Below are 23,618 nucleotides of genomic sequence, written 5' to 3' on the forward strand. Positions count from 1 at the left end.
GATTGTGGAAACTCACCATCATCTAGGTACATCTGGTCCAGTTCTTGAGGTTCCTGTTTGACGGTGATGGCAGGTGGACTTGATTCCTCATGAAGCAGGCTGGGTGAATTGCCTCCAGCCTGGGCTGAGGTGGCTGCTGCCTGAGCCTGGGTGGGACTGTAGGCTTGAATAAATGGACTCTCTGCAGACCCACTGGGAGTCGAAGCATGGGAGGCTGGGGAGGAGGAAGGGCTGCTATTGGCGTAAACAGGGTGGAATCCATGGGGTCCCGGGCTGTTGAGGTGACTGGGACTTCCTTGAGTTTGGAGCATAGCTAGGGGAGAGCCATGGTCAGGAGATGCTGGATGGGTCAGGACTGGCCTGCCATTCTCCTGGAAGGTTGTCACCATCTGACTTGAAGGTGCTGCATGGGTGGGGCTATTCGGGAGGCACTTGCTAAATGCGACGGGGGAGAGGTCATGCAGGGTTGGGCTGGAATTGGGGGACGATGATGGTATGGCAGCATTGAGAGAAGGGCAGGGAGGGTAGGCACCAGCCAGACAAGCATCATGTTCAGCAATAGGCATGATGGGATTAAGTCTGGGATGACCGAAATAGGGCTTTGAATGCATTGGCAGTACTGAAGTCCCCAAAGAATCATATTCATCACTGGGTTCTGTCTTTATCATCGGCACTGAAGTGGGAAAAGTAGAAAGAAAGACGGACATATTAAAAATGTGCAGAGGCATCCATGTGGCACAATGCTTGCATGAGGGAGAATGAGTAAATCAATGGACACGCACACTCGTGGCCGCTGTGCTGCTCGTAATCCAAACAAACAACCGGTGATTATGGCTCAGTGTTTCAGTGAGAAAACTTTGATACTCTATCATGAAAAAAGGCAAAGAATAGGGGGGAAAAGAAAAATGGATGAGTCATCATAGTGGAAAACCACAGCTGGTTCGAATAATGAATAAGACCTATTTTCTTTGGACTCTCCTCCAGCTCTGATCTCCAATAAAACTCAACTTTAAGTCCGAAGGTTGTTCCTGCATGAAGAGGAACCACAGGCCCTTTACTTTTCTCTGCACTCTAGAATCAATTATTTCTCTTAGGACCAAATAATACTACAAAAAAAAGGAGATGATTGGATTTGGATCGGGCTGTCTGGGTTTCTTAAGTGGCCAAGGAGTTGTGCCTTTGGTTTCAGGAGGCTTCGGGCCTTGCCAAATGCAAGAGAGTGCAGTGACCCCACTTGATCATCCTGTCTCTGGAACTTCCATTCCAGCACAGGCTGTCTGCAGTGTTTCCTGATGCTTTCTGACTGACAGGTATCACATGCTTCTCTTCAGTCAGGACACAGGAGACAGGACACAGGATACATTTTCTTTTTATTGCTGTGTTTGGGCCTCCTCGGTCTCTATCAGTTACAAACAAAGCTTCAGTTTCTAGGTTTGGGTTGAGAGGACGAGAGGATGAGAAAGAGAGAAGGAAAGCCGACCGACCGAGGAGAAGTCTCCTCATTAGACAAAAACAATCTGGGGTGAGTCTTTGCATACATTACCATGTACCCACCACTCGCAATGATTAATATGATAGAGTGAACACTAAAATGTATAAATTCGGATTCATAATAGATGATACAACTACTCCTTAATACAGTTTAAATTGATTGATGCCAATGATTAGAAAAGTTCTGTTAAAACAGCAGTGACATTCAATTGAAGCGAGAATGATGTCAATATAAATACAAGTTAAACTCACGTTGTTTTTCATGTGTACAAATAAAAATTGCGTGTCAGGGAATTAAACTGCAATACATCAAAAGTCAGATGAGACATTAGCTGCTGTGGTGCGGTGATAACAAAGCAGGGAGACCATTTACGTCAGTCCTGTCTGCTTTGGGAGCTCAGGGAACAGGTTGTCTGGAGAGCATCGTAAGGCAAGTCCCATGATTCAAGGGCCTCCTCTGTCATGCCTCGGGAATAACATAAACCGCACATGGGCCACTCTACTGTCACACTGTCATTTTCCTTTTGGCACTGCCTCACTTGGCTCTCATTTCAATGGAATCATCTGCTGCAGTTGTGTTGAAAAGGTAAGGGAGTATTGGGTCACGGATTACGTTTTGTTAAATGAAGTTAAGGCAAAGGTATGGATCAGACTAGCAACGCTGAGACCTGTGCAACATTTAAATGAAGGGTGGGTTCCAGTGGCATGTCTTGTGGAAGTCCCATGCAAACATGTCATATCCGATATAAACCTAACATATCTCTCCAAAACGTAATCCACGCATACATTTCCTTTTCACTTCATGTGAATGTTCAGAAAACAGATTCCTCAGAAATGTCCAACCTCATCTGACTTTTATTTCCTACCCCTAAACCTGTGGGTTATGGCCCAAAGACAGCTGATGGCTTGCACATTTTTGTTTGTTTGTTTTGTTTTTTTCCCCCCTCTATTTTTATCAGTGTCCATTCTCTTGATTTACAAAGATCATAAATAGCTGGTGGTAATTTGCATGTTCACTGTCATAAATTGCACACGTTGGTGGGTGTGTTTCACGTGATATACTAAGATTGCGATCGTTTATGAATATGCTCAGTGGTTCAGTCTAACCCAGAGGTCGGCAACCTGCGGCTTCGGCGCCGCATGCGGCTCTTTCATCCTTAAGTTGCGGCTTTGCATGGCTTGGGAAAATAAATTACAAATGTCCGATGGAAATGTATGTTACTTGTCTCACAAAATGTGTGTCACTTCTGTTATGTTCTCTGACTGTACATTAGGTAGCAGCCGTGCTATAAAAATACTCTTGAGATGAAAAAGGAAGGAGAGGAGTTCTGTAGTGGCAGACATTGTGAGTTGTACGAATTAGTGTTGTGCTGTTAAATAGCTTGATAAGAAAATACAGTGTTTGCCTCGACTCTGGCTTTGTTATATTGCCTCCCGACACCACAACCTCTTTCTTTAGACGTACAATTTCGGTGATCAACCTTCAGAGACGTTTGTGAGCACCTACCATGTCAGCAAGTAGATTGGATAGGCACTCTCCAGATTTTCAACCCAAGATAAGTAAAAGATGGAGAAATCTAAGAAAATTAATTGATATAAAGTCACTGTGCATGTCTGTTCCGTTCACTTTTCTCATCTGATTCATGACATCACAAAAATTAATTTTATTTTTTCAAGTACGATGTTTTTTGTGACTATACATGTGAAACTTGTCGGGTTCCGTACCTCCGACAAGAACTAGGTCAGCAAGAATACAAAAAAAAATCACGGTATAGATCGATTCAATACATTCCTGTGAAGGTTTGATATTTTGCGTTTCAAAAATCAAAACAACTGACTGTGCCTACAATATCATTGTCAGTGTTTATTTGAGCAAATATGAGAACATAAATAAATAAAATGTGCAAAAAAGGGACCAATACATAAATGTGGACAATATGAGGTGATAAAGTTAACACATATCAAGGCAGATTTATCAAATGCTATTAATCTGCATTTTAGGCAGCTCACACGGTACTTCCTGTGTGTGCTCTTCTTAACACCAATTGACTCATTTTCCAGTGCACTATGCGCAGACTGACACTAACTTATCTTTTATGTATTTATTTTTTCCATGCGTGTGACAACATTGACAAGATTTACTGGCCACGAACACTTGACAGCGTGTGCGGCAATTACCGGTACTTGAACGAAACCCGCGCAAGAACGTGATACAAATGCATGCAAATTAGTCAATGGTCAAAACAGCTAAATAGGAAGATTAATGTATGTCTGGAAAACAATAAATCACGTGGCCTTTTCTACGGGATTAGTATGTTTATGTCCCCCGGGGCTTTGCAACAAGTGGTTAGAGAATTTCCATTCCTTCCCAGCATGCTTTGCTGCAGTTATAATCCACCCTTGGGATCTTTTTTATTGATATATGTATTGTTTTATACAGGCAGGCTGTTGTTTCTGGTCGTGCATTCATTTGTTGTGATGACACTCAAATGAACAAGTAGTGCAGTCAGAGCTATAAAGAGCTCATGTGACCCATCCCACAATGCACTGCACCAAACATAAACATTGCCACTTTGGCAGGAGATAATATGGATTGTTACTTTGAGTAAACACTTTTACAATGCTTTTACAATGCTTTTACAATGGTAGGCAGCTGTTGCTCACGAGGGTGCCACAACAGAAGGCGAAGGAAAGGGCCAGGATTCGACAGGCGACCAAAAGAGGAACCAAAGCATAGCCAATGGATAGCAGTCATGAAGGGGCAAAGAACAAGATATAATTTGGGGAAATCCAGAAACTTCATAGTGTTGTTTTTTTTTTTTCATTTTAATTTAACTTTCCATGAGTGCAGGGCAATTGAATGTACAGGTATGTGCCTATCTGGCGTAACATTGTGTTTAAACCTTGGGACAGCAAACTCGCCAAACTGAGAAAATTGAGAGGGGCCACCACCAATGGAAAACAACGCGCTGAAATGATCCAGATGCACAAAGTGCAGAGTTGAAATGGGTTTTGTCATTGGTGAATTGGCAAGGCTCCTTCTGGCTGGCTCTAAGTCAGCCTTTGGATCATTCAGAAGCTCCGCAATTGCACTGGTGATTAAGACAGTATTTTGCATTCATTTTTGTTGCCGTTTAAAAAATATTTACACGAGTGGAAAAGTGCTCCCCACTGCCTCTCAATTTGCCTGCACGATGCTGGTACCGCTTCACACCTTGTTCGCACCTGCCTCTCAGGCACAAAGCTAAATTCATGTATTTGCATAACAGGACTCCTTCCGCAACATGAAAAATCATCTGTAAATTAGTAGATCACCTTCTATAATTGGGTGTCTTACGACGACCAATGCTATAGACCAGTGGTCCTCAACTAGAAATGCTGTCGGTCCACTTTTTTTTTTTTTAAAGACCTAGGTCCGGTCCCATGCACAACGGTCATGGGGAGCAGGGCAATATGCCCATTTAGTATGGTCAAGCTAAGCTTATACAAATCAACACTCCTCACAACCAACCAATAATGCGGTGCATGAAAATAACAATTATTCACTTTGCCAGTACACAGCAAATAATGAGGGGTATTGTGTTGAGGCACAGGAACTCTTTTATTTTGTTAAGTTGTGCCTGCTTAATAATAAAAATGTCTTATTTCCCTAAAAGGGCTATTTCTATTTTAACTTTGTTAAACAGTAGTTGTAATTTTCCCATTAATTTAACAAAAACAAAACAAAATACAAATTTTACCAAAATAGATACTAAACATAAAAACAAAAATATCATTTTCATTTGTACAATTCCCCTTTTCACATCCCTTCTGAAATCACTTAAAAAATATATCAGAAGAGGAGTTAAGAACCATTTTAAATACTGACACAAGGGAGCACAGGAATGTGCAGTGCTTTTCTTCCACTATAGGTGAATGCAATGTCTGAGGCATGCAAATATTATTTGAGGACGCCATTGGATGTTCATTTACCATGTTGCGGTGTTCTACTATTAAACAGCTGCAAAGTAGACGGCAGCAGAACTGCACACAATCGAAACCTCCCGCGATTCGTTTTGTCTAATTGTCTGTGTGCGGCTCGCCTGGGCTGAAGCTGTGAGCACAATGTGGCGTCGCGCATGCGTCTGTTTCCTGACACAATCATCCATTTTGAATGGGTGCTGACGCTTATGTATGGACACACCTTAAGTTCAGAGGAGCCAATCAGCGCATCGTATATGCTTACGGTTATGTATGGACACACCTTAAGTTCCCCTCCGTGAGTCGTCACCTTACCGTGGTGGAGGGGTTTGTGTGTTCCAATGATCCTAGAAGCTAAGTTGTCTGGGGCTTTATGCCCCTGGCAGGGTCACCCATGGCAAACAGGTTCTAGGTGAGGGGCCAGACAAAGCACGGCTCAAAAGACCCCAATGATGATTGCAATAAATGGATCTAGGTTTCCCTTGCCCGGACGCGGGTCACCGGGGCCCCCCTCTGGAGCCAGGCCTGGAGGTGGGGCTCGTTGGCAGGCGCCTGGTGGCCGGGCTTACACCCATGGGGCCCGGCCGGGCACAGCCCGAAGAGGCAACGTGGGTCCCCCTTCCCATGGGCTCACCACCCATGAGAGGGGGCAAAGGGGTCGGGTGCAATGTGAGCTGGGCGGCAGCCAAAGGCGGGGACCCTGGCGGTCCAATCCTCGGCTGCAGAAGCTAGCTCTTGGGACATGGAATGTCACCTCTCTGGCAGGGAAGGAGCCCGAGCTGGTGTGTGAGGCAGAGAATTTCCGACTGGATATAGTCGGACTTGCCTCCACACACAGCCTGGGTTCTGGTACCAGTTCTCTCGAGAGGGGTTGGACTCTCTTCCACTCTGGAGTTGCTCACGGTGAGAGGCGCAGAGCAGGTGTGGGCATACTCATTGCCCCCCGGCTCAGTGCCTGTACATTGGGGTTCACACCGGTAGACGAGAGGGTTGCCTCCCTCCGCCTTCGGGTGGGTGGACGGGTCCTGACTGTTGTTTGTGCATATGCACCAAACAGCAGCTCAGCATACCCACCCTTTTTGGAGTCCTTGGAGGGTGTGCTGGAGAGTACTCCTGCTGGGGACTCCATTGTTCTGCTGGGGGACTTCAATGCTCACGTGGGCAATGACAGTGATACCTGGAGGGGCGTGATTGGGAGAAACGGCCCCCCCGATCAGAACCCGAGTGGTGTTTTGTTATTGGACTTCTGTGCTCGTCACGGATTGTCCATAACGAACACCTTGTTCAAACATAAGGGTGTCCATATGTACACTTGGCACCAGGACACCCTAGGCCGCAGTTCGATGATCGACTTTGTAGTTGTATCATCGGATTTGCGGCCGCATGTTCTGGACACTCGGGTGAAGAGAGGGGCGGAGCTGTCAACTGATCACCACCTGGTGGTGAGTAGGCTCCGATGGTGGGGGAAGATGCCGGTCCGTCCTGGCAGACCCAAACGTATAGTGAGGGTTTGTTGGGAGCGTCTGGCGGAATCCCCTGTCAGAAGCAGTTTCAACTCCCACCTCACAGAGCTTTTCCCATGTTCCGGGGGAGGCGGGGGACATTGAGCCCGAGTGGACCATGTTCCGTGCCTCTATTGTTGAGGCGGCCAATCTGAGTTGTGGCCGTAAGGTGGTTGGTGCCTGTCGTGGCGGCAACCCCCGTACTCGCTGGTGTCCACCAGCAGTAAGGGATGCCGTCAAGCTGAAGAAGGAGTCCTATCGAGCCTTTATGGCCTGTGGGACCCCAGAGACAGCTGACGGGTATCGACTGGCCAAGCGGACCGCGGCTTCGGTGGTCGCCGAGGCAAAAACCCGAGCGTGGGAAGAGTTCGGTGAGGCCATGGAAGCCGACTTCCGGACGGCTTCAAGGAAATTCTGGTCCACCATCCGACGTCTCAGGAGGGGGAAGCAGTGCACCACTAACACTGTGTACAGTGGGGATGGGGCGCTGCTGACTTCGACTCGAGACGTTGTGAACCGGTGGGCAGAGTACTTCGAAGACCTCCTCAACTCCACCAACACGCCTTCCTTGGAGGAAGCAGAGCCTGGGGACTCTGAGGTGGGCTCTCCTATCTCTGTGGTTGAAGTCACCGATGTGGTTAAAAAGCTCCTCGGTGGCTAGGCCCCAGGGGTGGATGAGATCCGCCCGGAGTTCCTCAAGGCTCTGGATGTTGTGGGGCTGTCCTGGTTGACACGCCTCTGCAACATCGCGTGGTCAACAGGGAGAGTGCCTCTGGATTGGCAGACCGGGGTGGTAGTCCCTCTTTTTAAAAAGGGGGACCTGAGGGTGTGTTCCAACTACAGAGGGATCACACTCCTCAGCCTCCCTGGTAAGGTCTATTCAGGGGTGCTGGAGAGGAGGGTCCGTCAGGAAGTCGAGCCTCAGATTGAGGAGGAGCAGTGTGGTTTTCGTCCCGGCCGTGGAACAGTGGACCAGCTCTACACCCTTAGCAGGGTCCTTGAGGGTATGTGGGAATTCGCCCAACCAGTCTACATGTGTTTTGTGGACTTGGAGAAGGCGTTTGACCGTGTCCCTCGGGGAGTTCTTTTGGGGGGTGCTTCGTGGGTATGGGGTACCGAACCCCCTGATACGGGCTGTTCGGTCACTATACCACCGATGTCAGAGTTTGGTTCGCATTGCCGGCAGTAAGTCGGAATCGTTTCCAGTGGGGGTAGGACTCCGCCAAGGCTGCCCTTTGTCGCCGATTCTGTTCATAACCTTTATGGACAGAATTTCTAGGCGCAGCCGAAGCGTTGAGGGGGGTCCGTTTTGGGGGCCTCAGTATTACATCCCTGCTTTTTGCAGATGATGTGGTGCTGTTGGCTCCTTCAAACGGGGCTCTCCAACTCTCACTGGAGCGTTTCGCAGCCGAGTGTGAAGCGGTTGGGATGAAAATCAGCACCTCCAAATCTGAAACCATGGTCCTCAGTCGGAAAAGGGTGGAGTGCCCCCTCCGGGTCGGGGAGGAGATCTTACCCCAAGTGGAGGAGTTCAAGTATCTTGGGGTCTTGTTCACGAGTGGGGGTAGGAGGGAGCGGGAGATCGACAGGCGGATCGGTGCAGCGTCTGCTGTGATGCGGACGTTGTATCGGTCTGTCGTGGTGAAGAAGCAGCTGAGCCAAAGGGCGAAGCTCTCAATTTACCGGTCGATCTACGTCCCAACCCTCACCTATGGTCACGAGCTATGGGTCGTGACCGAAAGAACGAGATCCCGGATACAAGCGGCTGAAATCAGTTTTCTCCGCAGGGTGTCCGGGCTCCCCCTTAGAGATAAGGTGAGAAGCTCAGTCATCCGGGAGGGGCTCAGAGTCGAGCCGCTTCTCCTCCACATCGAGAGGAGCCAGATGAGGTGGCTTGGGCATCTGATTCGGATGCCTCCTGAGCGCCTCCCCGGTGAGGTGTTCCGGTCATGTCCCACCGGGAGGAGACCCCGAGGAAGACCCAGGACACGCTGGAGAGACTATGTCACCCAGCTTGCCTGGGAACGACTCGGGATCCCCCGGGGAGAGCTGGAAGAAGTAGCTAGGGAGAGGGAAGTCTGGGCTTCCCTGCTAAAGCTGATGCCCCCGCGACCCGGCCCCGGATAAGCGGTAGATGATGGATGGATGGATGGATGGATGGACACCTTAAGTTCAGAGGAGCCAATCAGCGCATCGTTATCGCCGACATGCCCTGCTCAGGCAGGGTCTCGAGTGAGTCAAATATTATACACACAAAGTCGCGCTGCCGCGGTCCCCTGCATTACATCTGTTAGTGCACGCAAAGAATACAACGGATAAATTTAACAAGCGATCGTGGTAATGCGCAGATTATAGTCCACAAATATAAAATGTATAACGTAAAAATCCATTTATAAATTATTTTATACAATTTGCCGAGGGTCCGGACAGAGGAGGTCCGGACCGAGGAGGTCGGCGATCCGGTCGTGGATCGCGGTCCGCCAGTTGAGGAAGAGGGCTATAGACATAACAGTCTACAGCTCAAACGTCTCATCACTGAGAACAATTCGTGCCCGATCAATTTTCCTCTATTTATCAGAAGACATGTTACTCCGTTTAGCTCTAACCACCAACCAATACACTGGGCACAAGTTTGTCTTAAGAATAGTTTGATATTACAAAGGCATCTTTGAACAGCCTGTAAAAAATAAAGGGGTTCCGAGAAGCTCATGCTTTGGTTGCTGGCAGGCATTTTTGGCATCTGTTCTCCAGTGTGGTTGGTCTATAACTGGTTTTTATTTGAGGATCAACACGTCGCGCAAGAATGATTGGAAGCGCTCGAATAAAAAACAAAACAAAATCTCCTTAGCTAACTAAAGATGCGATGTGATCTTTTCCTTGAATATATACTTGACGGCCACAATATTAGGGACACACTCACAATCTAATGACATTCAATGCAAAGGCTATCGCAGAAATTCTGCCTTGATCAAGAATGATGAAACTAACAAAACAAACCATGGGGAGAATATGCAAACTCCACGCAGGAGGGCCACAACCGAGATTATTATTCATGTATCCATCCATCCATTTTCGGAACCACTAATCCTCTCAAGGGTCACTGGCGTGCTGGAACCCATCTCCTGTCACTGGCCAAGATGCAGAGGACGCCCTGAACTGGCGGCCAGCTAATCACAGAGAACAAAGAGACAAAAACCATTCATACTCACATTCACACAGATGGACAATTTAGTGTAGAAATAAAGCCAAGCTTATACTCACAAGGGTCGCGGGGGGCGCTGGAGCCTATCCCAGATGTCTTTGGGCAGTAGGTGGGGGACACCTTGAACCGGTTGCCAGCCAATCACAGGGCACACAGACAAACAGCCATCCACACTCACACTCACACCTAGGGACAATTTAGAGTGTTCAATCAGCCTGCCGTGCATGTTTTTTGGAAAGTGGGAGGAAACCGGAGTACCCAGACAAAACCCACGCAGGCCCGGGGAGAACAAGCAAATTCCACACAGAGAAGCCGCAGCTGGAATTGAACCCCGTACGTCTCCACTGTGACATTGACGCGCAAACCACTGGACCACCGGGCCGCCCATAAAGCCAAGCATAACAGTTATGATTTTGAATTGTATTTATATTTTTTCAAACCATAATGGAATTATTTGCACATGGGTTTATTTACATTGTGTATCTAATGTTGTGGATGGTGCAAATCGAAAAAAAATCCAAGGTAAACATTTCCAGCCATGCTGCCAAAACAAAGATTAATGCCGTTTTTAGAGGTTTTAATTCACTTCCGAGTCGAGTGAACGATGGCACAACTGGCTGCTGCTGCTCACCGGTGACCTTCTAAAACACTTAGCGTTTTAAACATTTCAACTTTCCAGGCTCCTATATTTTCTGGCATTCTGACCCAATCGGACAATATAATTGATCGCTCCTGAAGTATTTTCTGAAGCTGCGCGACAGTTTGTCAGTCAACACTGTTTACTCACCTTCTCTCCCAGTTTGACGCTCCATGTGGTGTCTCACTGGCCGTCAACGCTCCTTGAGACCACACCCACAATGTGGGATGCTATGACATACATCTGGGTCGTCCGCGCCTGTTTGCTCCTGCCTATTCACCTGCCAGTGGTGGGCTTACTTCAGTACGGTATTTGATTGTTCACCTAAACTGGCTGGGCTATCACCTGCCTGGACCTGCGCAGGCAGCTTTCCACCTCCAAATTCTGCCGTGACAGTTCAGCGCCAGTATGGTCCATCTGGTCCTGCACTCATCACCCCCCTCGCTCCACCAGCCAGCCTGTCAAGCACAGCGTGTCAGCAAGCTTAGCTCGGCCGGCTGACACACACACCATCACCAACAACACCTCACTCAACTTTGCTCTGCTCAACATCCGCTCACTGACAATCAAGGAACATCGTATCCAGGACCTTATCAGTGATAGTAAGCTTGACTTTCTCTTAGTGATCTTCTCTTGACCGAGACATGGAAATAACCAAAGGACTTTTTGTAGTTGATTCAATCCCCTCAGGCAGGTTTATTTACATCTGTCAAAATCGCGGCTCTGGCCGATGCGGAGGCCTTATAAAAATTCACCGCAAGACTTTGAAAGTTTTGCTAAGAGCCACGACTTTCAATAGAACGTTTAGATCTATTGTCTGCAAGCTCTCCGTTCCCACTCCAGCAAGCAGTGCTGCTGTTTACCATTCCCTTAAACCTAAAGGTGATTTTTTTTACATGATTTAATCTGCTGCTCTGTTATCAACCCCTATGAATTTAGAACTGATGAACTCCTGACAACTTTCTCCTCTCATATACAGTGAAATTCACTCTCACATCTCGGAATGACCCCGACTGACTCACCGACACAACTTTTCCAACTCTGATGACCTGCCTCATTACAGCATTTGACTTCATAACATTCTGATCCATCACTCTTAAAAAAATGTTTTTTTTGACTCTCTCGGCATTGGGTTCCCACTGATCATCCTCTCATGAATGAATCGACAACCTGATCACATTTATTTTAAAAAAATAATTAAAATTGACTCAGAAAATGTGAAATGGGCACTCATTATATCTGACACAATAAGGAAAACATTGGCAAGGACAAAACCCACTGCAACGCCAGTGTACAGTAGGTCTACCCTTCATTTAGAACATCCTTGAAAAAACAGTTTCCGCTCAACAACATTCCAACTCAATCACCTGTTTGAATAGTCAGGTTTCCACCCACTTCATAGCACTGAAACAGAACAGCGCTCATCAAAATTACTGCTGACCTGCTCCTGATTCTGGACATCTCAACACCCTCGCCCTCCTCGACCAGAGTGCAGCTTTCAATACCACTTTCACACCATCCTCCTCAATAGACACTCTTTTATCAGCATCACCCGCACTCTGTTGGCTGGTTCGGATCTTACCTATTTGGCCACATTCAGTTCCTCCAACTCAAGTCCTTCAAATCCATTCTTTCCTCTGGCACTTTAAGTGTGCCAACTCTCTCCAAAAGTTACAGCTTTTCTCTTCCCATCGAAAAAAAATAAAACAAAAAAGCTGTTTCATCTTCCTCCAGGTTAAGAGTCTTATCCTTCCAATCCCACATCAATTACATTTGTTGGTTTACCTTCGTCCATCTATGAAACATCAACCTCCTTCGCCCCCACCCGGACCCTCAACAAATCCATTAACTTGACATCATTGTCTACAGTTTTGTCACATTATGTCTGGATTATTGCGACTCTCTCCTTTTCGGCCTCCCTCACAAATCCCTCCAAAAAATTCACCTGGTCCAAAATTCCACTGCCCGCATAATAAGCTGAACTCTCACCATCCAACACATCACCCCAATCCTCCAACAACTTCACTGGATCTCAGTTCAGTTCCACATATGATTCAAAATGATCCTTCTTGCATTCAATGCTATCCACAAACTTGCCCCTGCATAAGTGCCGGATTTCTTCATGTCTTACTTGCCTCCCGCACCTTAAGATCCTCTTTCTTCATTCCCTTGTCTGTCCACTCTGGCCGTCTCACCACCATGGGGAGTAGAGTAGTCAAACTCAACTCGGAAGCAAGGATTCAGCCACCCACTTCCAATCGCAACTAAAAACAGGCCTCTTTAAAACAGTGCCATTTCCTTTGCCTATTCAAATTGTTGTCAATTTATTTCTTGAATTGCATTTACATAATGTAATGTAATAATTTGCATGTGTCTCTGAGTGCCAAGAAAGGCTTGGCTCAATGGAAAATACGCGGCGGATCCAAGGGCTGAATGTGGCTTGTACCGAAATTTCCGGACTACAAGCTAAGACTTGTGACATGCTTTCAACTCTGCGACTTATTTAATGAAGCGGCCTATATAAAGATTTTTCCTAACGGCCACCTGTGTACAGTATTTCTTTATAAATATTTCATGTTACAATATGGGCACGTGCGGCTTATGTGTGTACAAAATGTTATTTCCTTTAAAAATTTAGTGGGTGCGGTTTATAATCCGGAAATTACGATACATTTTGAAAGAAAGGAGAATGCTATTACATGATTATCTTTCTGAAAGCTGATGCTTAAACAGTAAATTATTATTGTGTTTAACCACAGTCTGCATGTTATACTAATTTGTTCTTACTGTTATTGATGAACATTCAAATCAGATATTTGAAAAGTTAATGAAAAGTGTATGAACATCAACAAGGTCAATAAATATTGTTGAGGTGGTCGGAAGAATAAGGAGCATAAGCAGAACGAAGGACTCTCTAACATAGCCAGTTAAAATAGGCGATGCTCATATTTGCATAAGCAATCAAGAAAAACAAGACAGCAAGACCAGAATGGAAAATAACTCGTTTCACTCGCATCTGTGCCACAGAGGTGTTTGCTTCATCCTTCCCCTCTTTCAAACAAGTCTATTTTAAGGTCGTTTTTTTTCTTTTTATAGATGAACAGACAGCAGTGTCAAAGAAATGTTCTCCCTTAATAACATCGGCGACCGCAAATGTTCTTCAAATGGGACAGCGGGCGGAAGAGTCCCTTTCACAAAGGAAAGCAAGAAAGTGTTGACAACAGGGTATGCGTGTGAAAGTCTGTGGGTGTCCTCTCAAACTCAGCCTCGAACGTGGCCTCATCGTTCGTTGTTTCCTTAATAGCTGACACACCACAACTCCGTACAGCAAGAAGCATAAACGGAGGCAGGATTTCCTCGTTCTTTTGTTGCTGTAATGAAAACATGATTGTATTTGAGATAAACTGCTAACACTTAAGCTTAATGCAGCCTTTATTGTGAATGTTTTTCCATTATGATTTTTGTAGCCTTAACCTCAAAAGGACAAGGCACATTTGATATTTTATCCCTGAATTTAATAAGTTATGTTAAACGACGAGCTCATCTCAAACTATAATACCACCAAATTGCTTGTTGTTCACAGACTCCTTGGCTTTAACACTAGAGAGCTAATTATGCTTTATTGGCCCTGCATGTGTGGTCTGCATTGCACTTGTGGTTGACTTGGCAGCAAAAACAAGATCTTTTAATTAGACTTGTATTTGTGCTCAGCAAAATGATTGGGGATGCATAATGGGGACAGATAAGAGTTGCTTCTTTGAGGCAGTACGGTATATAAAATGAATATACTAAATATGGCCACAGTTTGTCTGCCTTGAACTAGCCAAATTACCCACTATGCACTTGTAAATCAAAGCAATCAGGGATCTCCAAATAGGGCTCTCCTCTGCCTTTCTCTCAGAGCCCTATCCAAAATGTGTCTTATCTCCTGTGGGCATAAATACATCTGCTGATAATTCTAGACACCACATGTTATTAACAGCTGTATACTTATAACAAAGTGCACGATACCCTAGCAACACTAGAGCCATTAGATGCTGATCAATGAAAACATTTTGCGGTCTAAGACTGAGCAGGAAGTGCAATATTGCAGGTTGGAAATGCAAAATCTACTGGGAAAACTTTTAAGGGTCATGGGGTGACTTTGCGCCTATCAGAGTTGACTTTGAGATGGGATGGATCCCCGTCAATTGTTTATCATTATCGTTTATATATATATATATATATATATATATGTGTGTATGTGTGTGTGTGTGTGTGTGTGTGTGTGTGTGTGTGTGTGTGTGTGTGTGTGCGTGTGTGTGTGTGTGTGTGTGTGTGTGTGTGTGTGTGTGTGTATAAAACACATTTTTACTCCCACCAATCCATTCTTTAAATTCCAATGTGAGGGCCATCTATGAGCACTGAGAGAAGTAACCCTGAGTTTTCAGGTTGCTACATGAATGACAAAGCCCTATGTATGTGAGTGCATATGCGCACGCATACACACCCCTGCATGTTTGCGGGTGTGTTGGTGAACCAGGCAGGTATTGTGTGATGTGGGACTGCGAGAATGAGGTTGCGGGGGGATTGACTTGTCTACATCAACACTGCTCCAAGGCTCTGTCACTCAGCAAGTATACCTCATTGCTGGGGAACGTGGACCCACTATAGAATAAACACATCTCACACACTCACAGACTACTATGCACTACCCGGCAAAAATGTAAAAAAAATGAGACATATTGTAATGACACAAAGATATATAACACTAGAGCACAAGAATGTGTATATAATATTAATGATGATTACCAGTGGGAGGAAGATAGGTAAAGTTCTGGTACTGGCTCCTCTTCCTCTTGCCATTGCATACATAGAAGTTAACCTGCAATGCGTTGGATAGTCTCTGGTTTCGGTATGGTGGGATCTCAACAAAAAGTGCATTCTGAAACAAAACAAAAAAAAACATTTTCACCCCTTTGAGACAGATAGCCAGACAGACATAAATGGTTTAAATGAGCCCATGGGCACTGAAGCAGTAGAGCCCATGAGGTTGCCCATATTTGCGTTTGAGGAAACCCCAGGGCTTTAGCTTTCCTCCTGTACAGCATCAGTAAAGCTTATTTTTTGCTGGGGTTCTTTTTTGCACAGCATTAACTCCACCCCAACTTTGCAAGTCTGGACGAATGTCAGTATTTTTCGACTTCCAGTTTGACACAGGAACAAGGAAAAAATTTGTTCAAGTGTTTGTGTCTAATTGCATCTAATTTCTTGGCTGCCACTCTGGTTGGGATCTAAAAAGGACAAAACAGTCGACTGTGACAGAGGGCAAGTTTACATTGGCCATAGCTGTGAACAAAATGGTGGGTGGGAAAGGGGTCTGCTGTCCAGATGATTACAAGAAAAATATGCAGGTGGTTGAGTGAGTGTAAAAGTGTGTGTGTGTGTGGGCATGCGTGCGTGCGTGAGTGCCTGTGTGTGTGTGTTTGTGTGTGTACTGCTAGGCTTTCCCTCACCATCCCTTGTAGTGAAAGTTAGCACACTTCCAACGCCAATAAAAGTAAATGCAGGTCGGCAGTCTGGAGTGCGTTAAGGCACTCTAGTGACATAAGAAAAGAATTCCAGTGTGCTCCTGCTTTCTCTTCCTACCGTGGTATTTGTATTTCATCAACTTCGTGTCTCTAATTTACTGCTCCTCCTATTTTGTAGCAGTTGGGACTTCAACTATACAGTAATACAGTATCAGGTCAAGGGCCTGGTGGACAAAGAATTCATATCTCATGATGCAATTAATTTTCAGTAATAGAAAAAACCCATAGATTTGCAGTTTTTGTGTCCATGCTTTATGTGAGACTTTTTTTTTAATTTTACAAAATGAAACCCTGACTAAGTTTACTTGCAGTCAATATTCAGGTTACAGGTTAAAATGTCAATTTCTGAAACATTTGGAATAACCTGTCTACATGGCTTAAGCGGACAGTCTCCCGCCCCCCCTTCCCCCCATTCGAATAACCCAATTTAAATGGTGATGCACTGACATCCTGACACAATTAGACATCATTTTCACTTGTTACTTTCTACCGTCAATGGCAGAGTCCAAATGTGCACACTATTTCATATATTGTGTACTATTAAGCGGCCACGCCTTCTCGTAGGGGTGACTGAATGTCCAAGGATTAAATGTTGGCCATTGAAAATTACCCACAATGCCCTTGGAAAAGTAGTGTAATGCATTGCGAGTAGGAAAACAACATGGCACAGGCGCAAATATCAATGCTCTCTTCTGTAACGTAAATAATTAGTTCATTCAATTTAATTAAAATTATGTACAACATGAAGGAAACAAAGTACATTTTAAATTAGATATTGTCTTTATCCACAATAAATAGTCAGAGATCTTAATATACCTGTGTGTCACGTCATGACAGGTACAATACAATACAATGCATGCTGATTTATATAGCGCTTTCACAACAGCGGCAGCTGTAACAAAGCGCTTTACAAAACAGTTAACATAAAGTAAAATAATAAACACACCACATAACATAAAACACGGACAGTCGTGCAGTCCTAACCACTTTTCCGTCACACGCTTTGTTGTTTGAAGCGGTTTGAGATGAAAAAGCCAAAAAGGTACTGTAGTCACATAATATGCGACAAGGAGAAAGTAGTAAGCTGGCTGTCTGAATAGCCAAACACAATGAGGGAACTACTATATCGTTCTACATATAGTGTAGATGTTGGGTTAGGGGAGCAAGGTTGGACATTTGGACACAGCCAATAAAACACAATTTTTCATGTCATTCACTGCAGGAATAAAGCAGTTTCCTTTTCGTTTCCAAAACTATGCTGCCGTGCTGCATGTAAATTTCGCCATGGAGTGTTCAATTAACTGACTGTACATGTTTTTGGAATGTGGGAGGAAACCGGAATACCTGGAGAAAACCCTGACGGCACAGGGAGAACATGCAATTCCACACAGGAAGGCCAGAGCCCAAAATCGATTCCTGGACCTCTGCAGTATGCGGCGGTCATGCGAACCAGTCGAGCACCGTGCCGATCCTATTCCATTTATATGACCAAATATTCAGGTTCGGAAAGGGGAAACCCAGGGGCCTTATACTGTTTTTGTGCATGTTGGCCTTTTAACACCTGAATGCTGCCTATATTTTGGGGTTTTGAAACAGTTAATGACTGCATGTAAACGTAATCACTGTTGTTGACAGGCCTTAGCGGCTCCAAACACACCGCCACTACTTCATCCTGCACTTAACATTTAAGACTTAGCAGATCTCAGTGTTTTGTTAGTTGACTCAATTAGCCTTTCGTTTCTCTTGACAAGTCTCTTTGATACCATTTTTGATGAGGCAATGTGTGAATATGTGATTGAGGGTCGGTACAACATGCCCGTTAAATTTCACACTGTCTCAATCTCATTAAAAGCTCCACAGCCACAGCGCAGATTGAGTTGGGCTCGAATTTACCACGAAGGAACCTTTCACTGAAATAAACATCTGACGCCTGTGCGCTTGTTTTTATTATTACTGTAATATGAATGTTGGTGAATCAGTGATGCGCAAGCAATATGGTTGCTTGTGTTTACCGTGTGTTAGAGCCGAGATTGAAAATTCCATTCAGGATTGCATGGGCTAATCATCAGTGTCCATGTAGCAATGCCTTTGCAAAAGTTACATCATGAAGAGGGACAGATGAGAAAGAGACAGATAAGTAGCAAGTGTCCATGGAGGATATGGAGAGGGTGAACAGTGAAATCATGAGGGCACTTACAGATTTGACAGAGTCCTTGTCAACTTTGGCTTCCATCTCCCACAGATGATGACCATCTAGGGAACCCCCCCACCCAAATAAAAAAACAAACAACAACAACAAAAAACATTAAAATCATTGTGGACATTGCCAATAACATTTGCAATTAGATAGCATACATTCACATTTTATACATTACATTGGTAAAAACAAGGCTGCCCCATCGATTGTGTTCATAACTTTTATGGACAGAATTTCTAGGCGCCGCCGAGGCATTGAGGGGGTCCAGTTTGGTGGCCTCAGTATTGCATCTGTGCTTTTCACAGATGATGTGGTACCGATGGCTTCTTCATGCCGTGATCTCCAACTATTTATTAGACGACACAGGAAGTGTGACTTCCAGGCTTAAAGCAATATAGTAGTTCCTGCTGCTGTGCTGAGGTGTGTCCCATTTTGGGATATTTGTGCACCTCTGGAAAATGTAGGGAAAATAGTGTTAAACGTGTTTTTAACATGACATGGGAATTGAAAGAATGAAACATCATGATTGGCTTGAATATAATGAGCTTTTGAAGCAGGGTCAGGACTGTCTCCACAATGGCTCTATTAAATCTGAGTTAAAGGGAATACAGTAAAGCCATTTGAAATGAAAACAGATTTTTAACAGAAAAAAATTGCTTACAAATAGTCGTACACAGTTGTAATGGTTTTAAATGAACAACAGAGGAAAATAGAGAGACTAGATAGGATGACCACTGAGGGCATGTCGGGACCACTGATAAGGAGAAGGTGAATGAATTGTCTCTGGGGATTCTTCTGGGCCATAAGGATGAGTCAAATGTAGTCAAAAAAGCCAAGGAGACCTTCAGTAGATTACATCAGAGGGAACCAAAAGAGTATTTGACCTGCCTTAGCTCTGGTAGACACTCCGAAAGAGAAATCTGAGTCAACTTAAACTTACTTTAGCAGAAATGTTTCCATGTGTAACTTCCGAAAAAATATTTTTTCACACGTATTATGGGTTGCAATAATTATTTGATAGTTACTTGTTACCGGGCTTGGCTGAGGCCAGAAATAGTCTTTCTTGACAAACTAAAGAGCGCTGTTCAACTGATAACCACAGAAATTTCCATTTCAACCCCCCCTCCCCCGCTGCATCTGCAAAATACTTCTGTTACCGACAAAGCTTCCTCCTTCATGCTGCCTTCACCCACGCATGATGCACCCAAAACATCATCAGCTTTTGCTCCGGCTTTTAATTGTAAATATGTGAGACGAGAGCACATACCGTAACCCTTGCTCGAGGCGTGTCAAAAAATGTTTTGGCTACAATCCAGTCCCACTTAAAATGAGAAATGGATGAACACATCCCTCAATGTAAACTTGGCCATGACTTGCTTAAAGGTGGATAAGAACTTGACAAAAGCAACATGGACAGACATCCATCAATCGATTGTATGAAACCGCTTTTAGTAAATCAACTCAAATTTTCACTCAACTTTGGGAGAGTATTGTCACACTGTACAGCATTTTTCATTTTTTTTTCTTTCATGATGTCCCCGACCTGAGAAGTAACTTATTTTCATTGGCATTCAATAACATGTACATTTATGGTAAATCATTTGACTAATCACAGTGATTTTTTTGCTATTTTCTCCGAAGCGTCTGCTGTCTGCTACTGAGACAACTGGTAAAAAATGGAAATGATGCATCTCTTTCAGATGCTGAGTTCTAAACAATGACTTGACACAAGAAACGTGACGAGGTTTGAGTCATGAACAAATTCTTACACTTCATCTGGATCCTGAAGCCAGGGTGGTGGCTGACCTTATTCTGAAACAGTGCCAAAACTGGGTGCCAGCAGTATTGAAGACAAATGGCAGTCTAGACACTGCTAAAAGTACAATATGTGGAGTAATCTGTCAAATGTTTAGACTTGCCCTTTGTAGCCAGACTCAACAAAGTTGAGTTTGAATGAAATCTAACAGTGCTGATCACTGTCTGAGTTTTATTAAAAGGTGTGACACACAATGTATTCCATTTTTGGATGCGACACAAAGCGTTTGACAGGCTCCGTTGTAAACTTTAGTCTCTTGAAGAAAATACTGCAACTCAGAATTCAGCCTGTGCCAGACGTGGATAGGATCAGACTGTTGTCTGCCACGGCTCTCCATGTGTGAGGCTGCTGACCTCCGGGCAATCCTCCAGTTCAACCAGATGTAAAAACTATCCAGCTCACAAGGGAGTTCCCTTACACTAACCCCACACCCCTCCGAGTCAGAGTGTAGGATTACCCCATCTCTCTATCTCACCTGTTTGTCTGTCTCTCTGTCTATCTGCTTTACCTACTGCTAAGAATCATTCCATCCAGGAAAAGCAGGGCAAGCCAGAACAGACACTGCACGAGGTGTGCCAGGTATTCCTTCATGCATCAGCATTGAAGAGAATCTCAATGTTCAACTTCTCACACACATGCATAGTAAGCAATATTGGAAAGGAATTGCTTTATGTTGTCATTTTAAACACTTTTATTTTACATGGAATTTTACGGCAAAAAACAACAACAAATCATGCATTCATCTATTTTCTATAGATCCTGCTGAGGATCAAAGCAAAGGCTTCAACACCTCGCTGATGATTTATTTTAGTTCAATTTTGATGTTGACTGCACACTGTCAAATCCCAACAGAAGTTGACTCAGGCCACACTTGGAGCAGGTCTAGAACCTCTCTCTCCACTTATTGAAAGTCCAGATGAGCCCCACGTGAGCAAGCACTAGGCGAGGAAGGAAACAAACCTTGAGCAGACCATTTAGACAAAAGGACGGACCTCAAATGTCAATCGTAGAGCACTGTAAAAATGGCATTGAGTACGAATCCATCCAATGCTCCAATGGATGTCAGCGACGCAATGTGAAACACAAAACTGCTGATGACACACACGCACACACACACACACACACACACAAATCACGCCACAAAAGAAGTGGGCAAATAAAAACAACTTGTAGTGTTTGTGGAGTTTGCATCAGTTCTCCCATTGGTCGAGCAATTGAAAAATAAATGGGTTTTTTTTTTAGACAAGGTCTCCCTTAATCCTTTCTTGCACTTGTAACCTGATAACATGGTAAGCTGTCCACTGAAGTAACCGCTGTCCCTGAAAGGGTTAATGTAGTGAAATTAACTTTGTGCTGTGCTTAGTGGATATTCGGGATGTCTCCCGGAGTGACAGAAAGAAATACTCGTGTAAGTGTGAATCGATTTCAAAAGATGGCGTTTGTATACCGTTAAGTCAAGTCAAGTCAACAGTATTTATAGAGCACTTTCAAACAGCCAGAAAAGAGAGCTTTACTCTCTAACCTTGACAATACAATTGCATAAGACAGGAAGGAATACAGGATTAAAAGACGGAAGGCAGCATAAAGAACAACTATGTGAGCATGACCATGGGCAGGCTTAATGAAATGTGCACGTGGATGATGCGTGGGTTATTGTTTACTTAAGTGGGGCCACTCAAACATGTTCTATTGTAGTTTATTTGTGGAATTTCTCTGGAATTCAGTGGCTGTCCTGATCATAAACGGCAGCACAAGCAATGACTTTTCCCTACGATGGCGAGAATGTTGATGAGTATGCAGCACAAAGGGCCTGACTGTACATGCACATCAACAGCCAAGTTTTGTTTTACTGTGTGTGGAAGCACATCGCTTTGCGTAGTAGTTATTGGGTGCATGGAGGCATAGACTTTCCTAAAGAAAAATAAAACCAAAAATTACTAAATAAACATGGAGCATGTAGGCATTGACCTTGTATTGTTTTATTTTTCATTACGCGACTTAAATAGTCCTTGTGTAAAGCAAAAAGAAGAACTATTTCAAGTATAACTTCATGAAATGGAAGGCTTCTGATTAACTACCAGAAGTCTATAAACTAAATATTTGCGAAAAGTACTTTTTTGATCCTCCTAACTCTAAGCACAGTAGTTTTCATGCAATCTTTGTGCCACATAGACACACATTATGACACACATAGATAACAATAATGTTATCTTTCCAGTGAAAAGAGAAAACCTCACAATGGATTTTTGAAAAACAATTACAAAAATCCAAGTAATACTGAAAATGAAGTCATGAAAATCTGCCACTGCTTTACTTTTGGTGCAAGAAAATAATGCTACTAATAAAATGTATGAATGAACATGGCCTTGATGAAAACGATGGTACTTTTAAGGTTATTTTTTTGTTCAGGTGATCACTGCAATCCAACAAATTTTCTCACTCTTAATAGGACTCGTGAACCAGTTGACAGGTACTGTATTTTGGCTCGCTCCTCGTGAGCCAATTGCTCTAGCTCCCTAAAGTTTGAAGTGCACCTTTTCCGCACAACACACTTCAGCGGCTTGCACAGATGTTCAATAGGCTTTAGAATAGGCTTCATCAACGGCCATTTCATAATAATCCAATAATTTCACATTCATTGTTTTTATTCTGTTTGAGGACATGCAGCTCGAATTACATTCTCTGACAACAGGAAGCCGTTTGCGGCGGAATGCATGAAAAGTCTTGTCATTTCATTGTACCCAGCACAGAATACTGTAATGAAATAAGCTTCTTCCATGTGCCGCAGTGGGTACAATGTTCCTTTTTTGGTCAAATTATTGGTAACCTAATGTTAAAAAAGGCAAAGAAAGCCACACTGTTAAAAAGGCAAAGAAAGCCACAATGGTGACCGAAATACTTATGAGACTGCAATTGGCCAAAATGCAAATTGTCGAGCCAAATATCTTGAACGGATGAGACAGAACTGCAGCTTTTTGGGCAAGTCGCTTTAGCGCTGTGTTAACACGAAAAAAGGCCGTCTGGAAAGAACACTGTACCTACGCTTGAATGTGGCGGTTTTGCAGTTCTGTTCTGCTTTTCTGCATCTGGCACAGGGTCTCGTGAATCTGTGCAGTGTACAGTAAAATAGTCATAGGTCATGGTTCGCCTACGACAGGGCAACAACCCAAAACACATGGATAGAAACAAAAACAAACAAACAAACAAAAAAACCAACCAGAATGGCTAATCATAAAAAACTGA

General features: G+C 44.2%; 1 protein-coding gene across 5 annotated transcripts in view; it reads right to left on the bottom strand.

Annotated features, from left to right (window-relative positions):
• The window catches only part of LOC127600253 (nuclear factor of activated T-cells, cytoplasmic 1-like), a 67,959-nt gene that overhangs the window by 21,072 nt on the left and 23,269 nt on the right, over positions 1 to 23,618 (bottom strand). For 4 of the 5 annotated variants that reach the window (XM_052064676.1, XM_052064675.1, XM_052064674.1 and 1 more), the window contains 3 exons: positions 18,560 to 18,615; positions 15,584 to 15,716; positions 17 to 673 (listed from right to left, as the gene is read on the bottom strand). In XM_052064676.1, the coding sequence (XP_051920636.1) occupies positions 17 to 673; positions 15,584 to 15,716; positions 18,560 to 18,615 (846 nt within the window). The remainder of the gene's footprint in view (positions 1 to 16; positions 674 to 15,583; positions 15,717 to 18,559; positions 18,616 to 23,618) is intronic. The other variant, XM_052064678.1, reaches the window with a different exon arrangement.

Source organism: Hippocampus zosterae, chromosome 5 (assembly GCF_025434085.1).
Source record: "Hippocampus zosterae strain Florida chromosome 5, ASM2543408v3, whole genome shotgun sequence".
Lineage (NCBI taxonomy): Eukaryota > Metazoa > Chordata > Actinopteri > Syngnathiformes > Syngnathidae > Hippocampus > Hippocampus zosterae.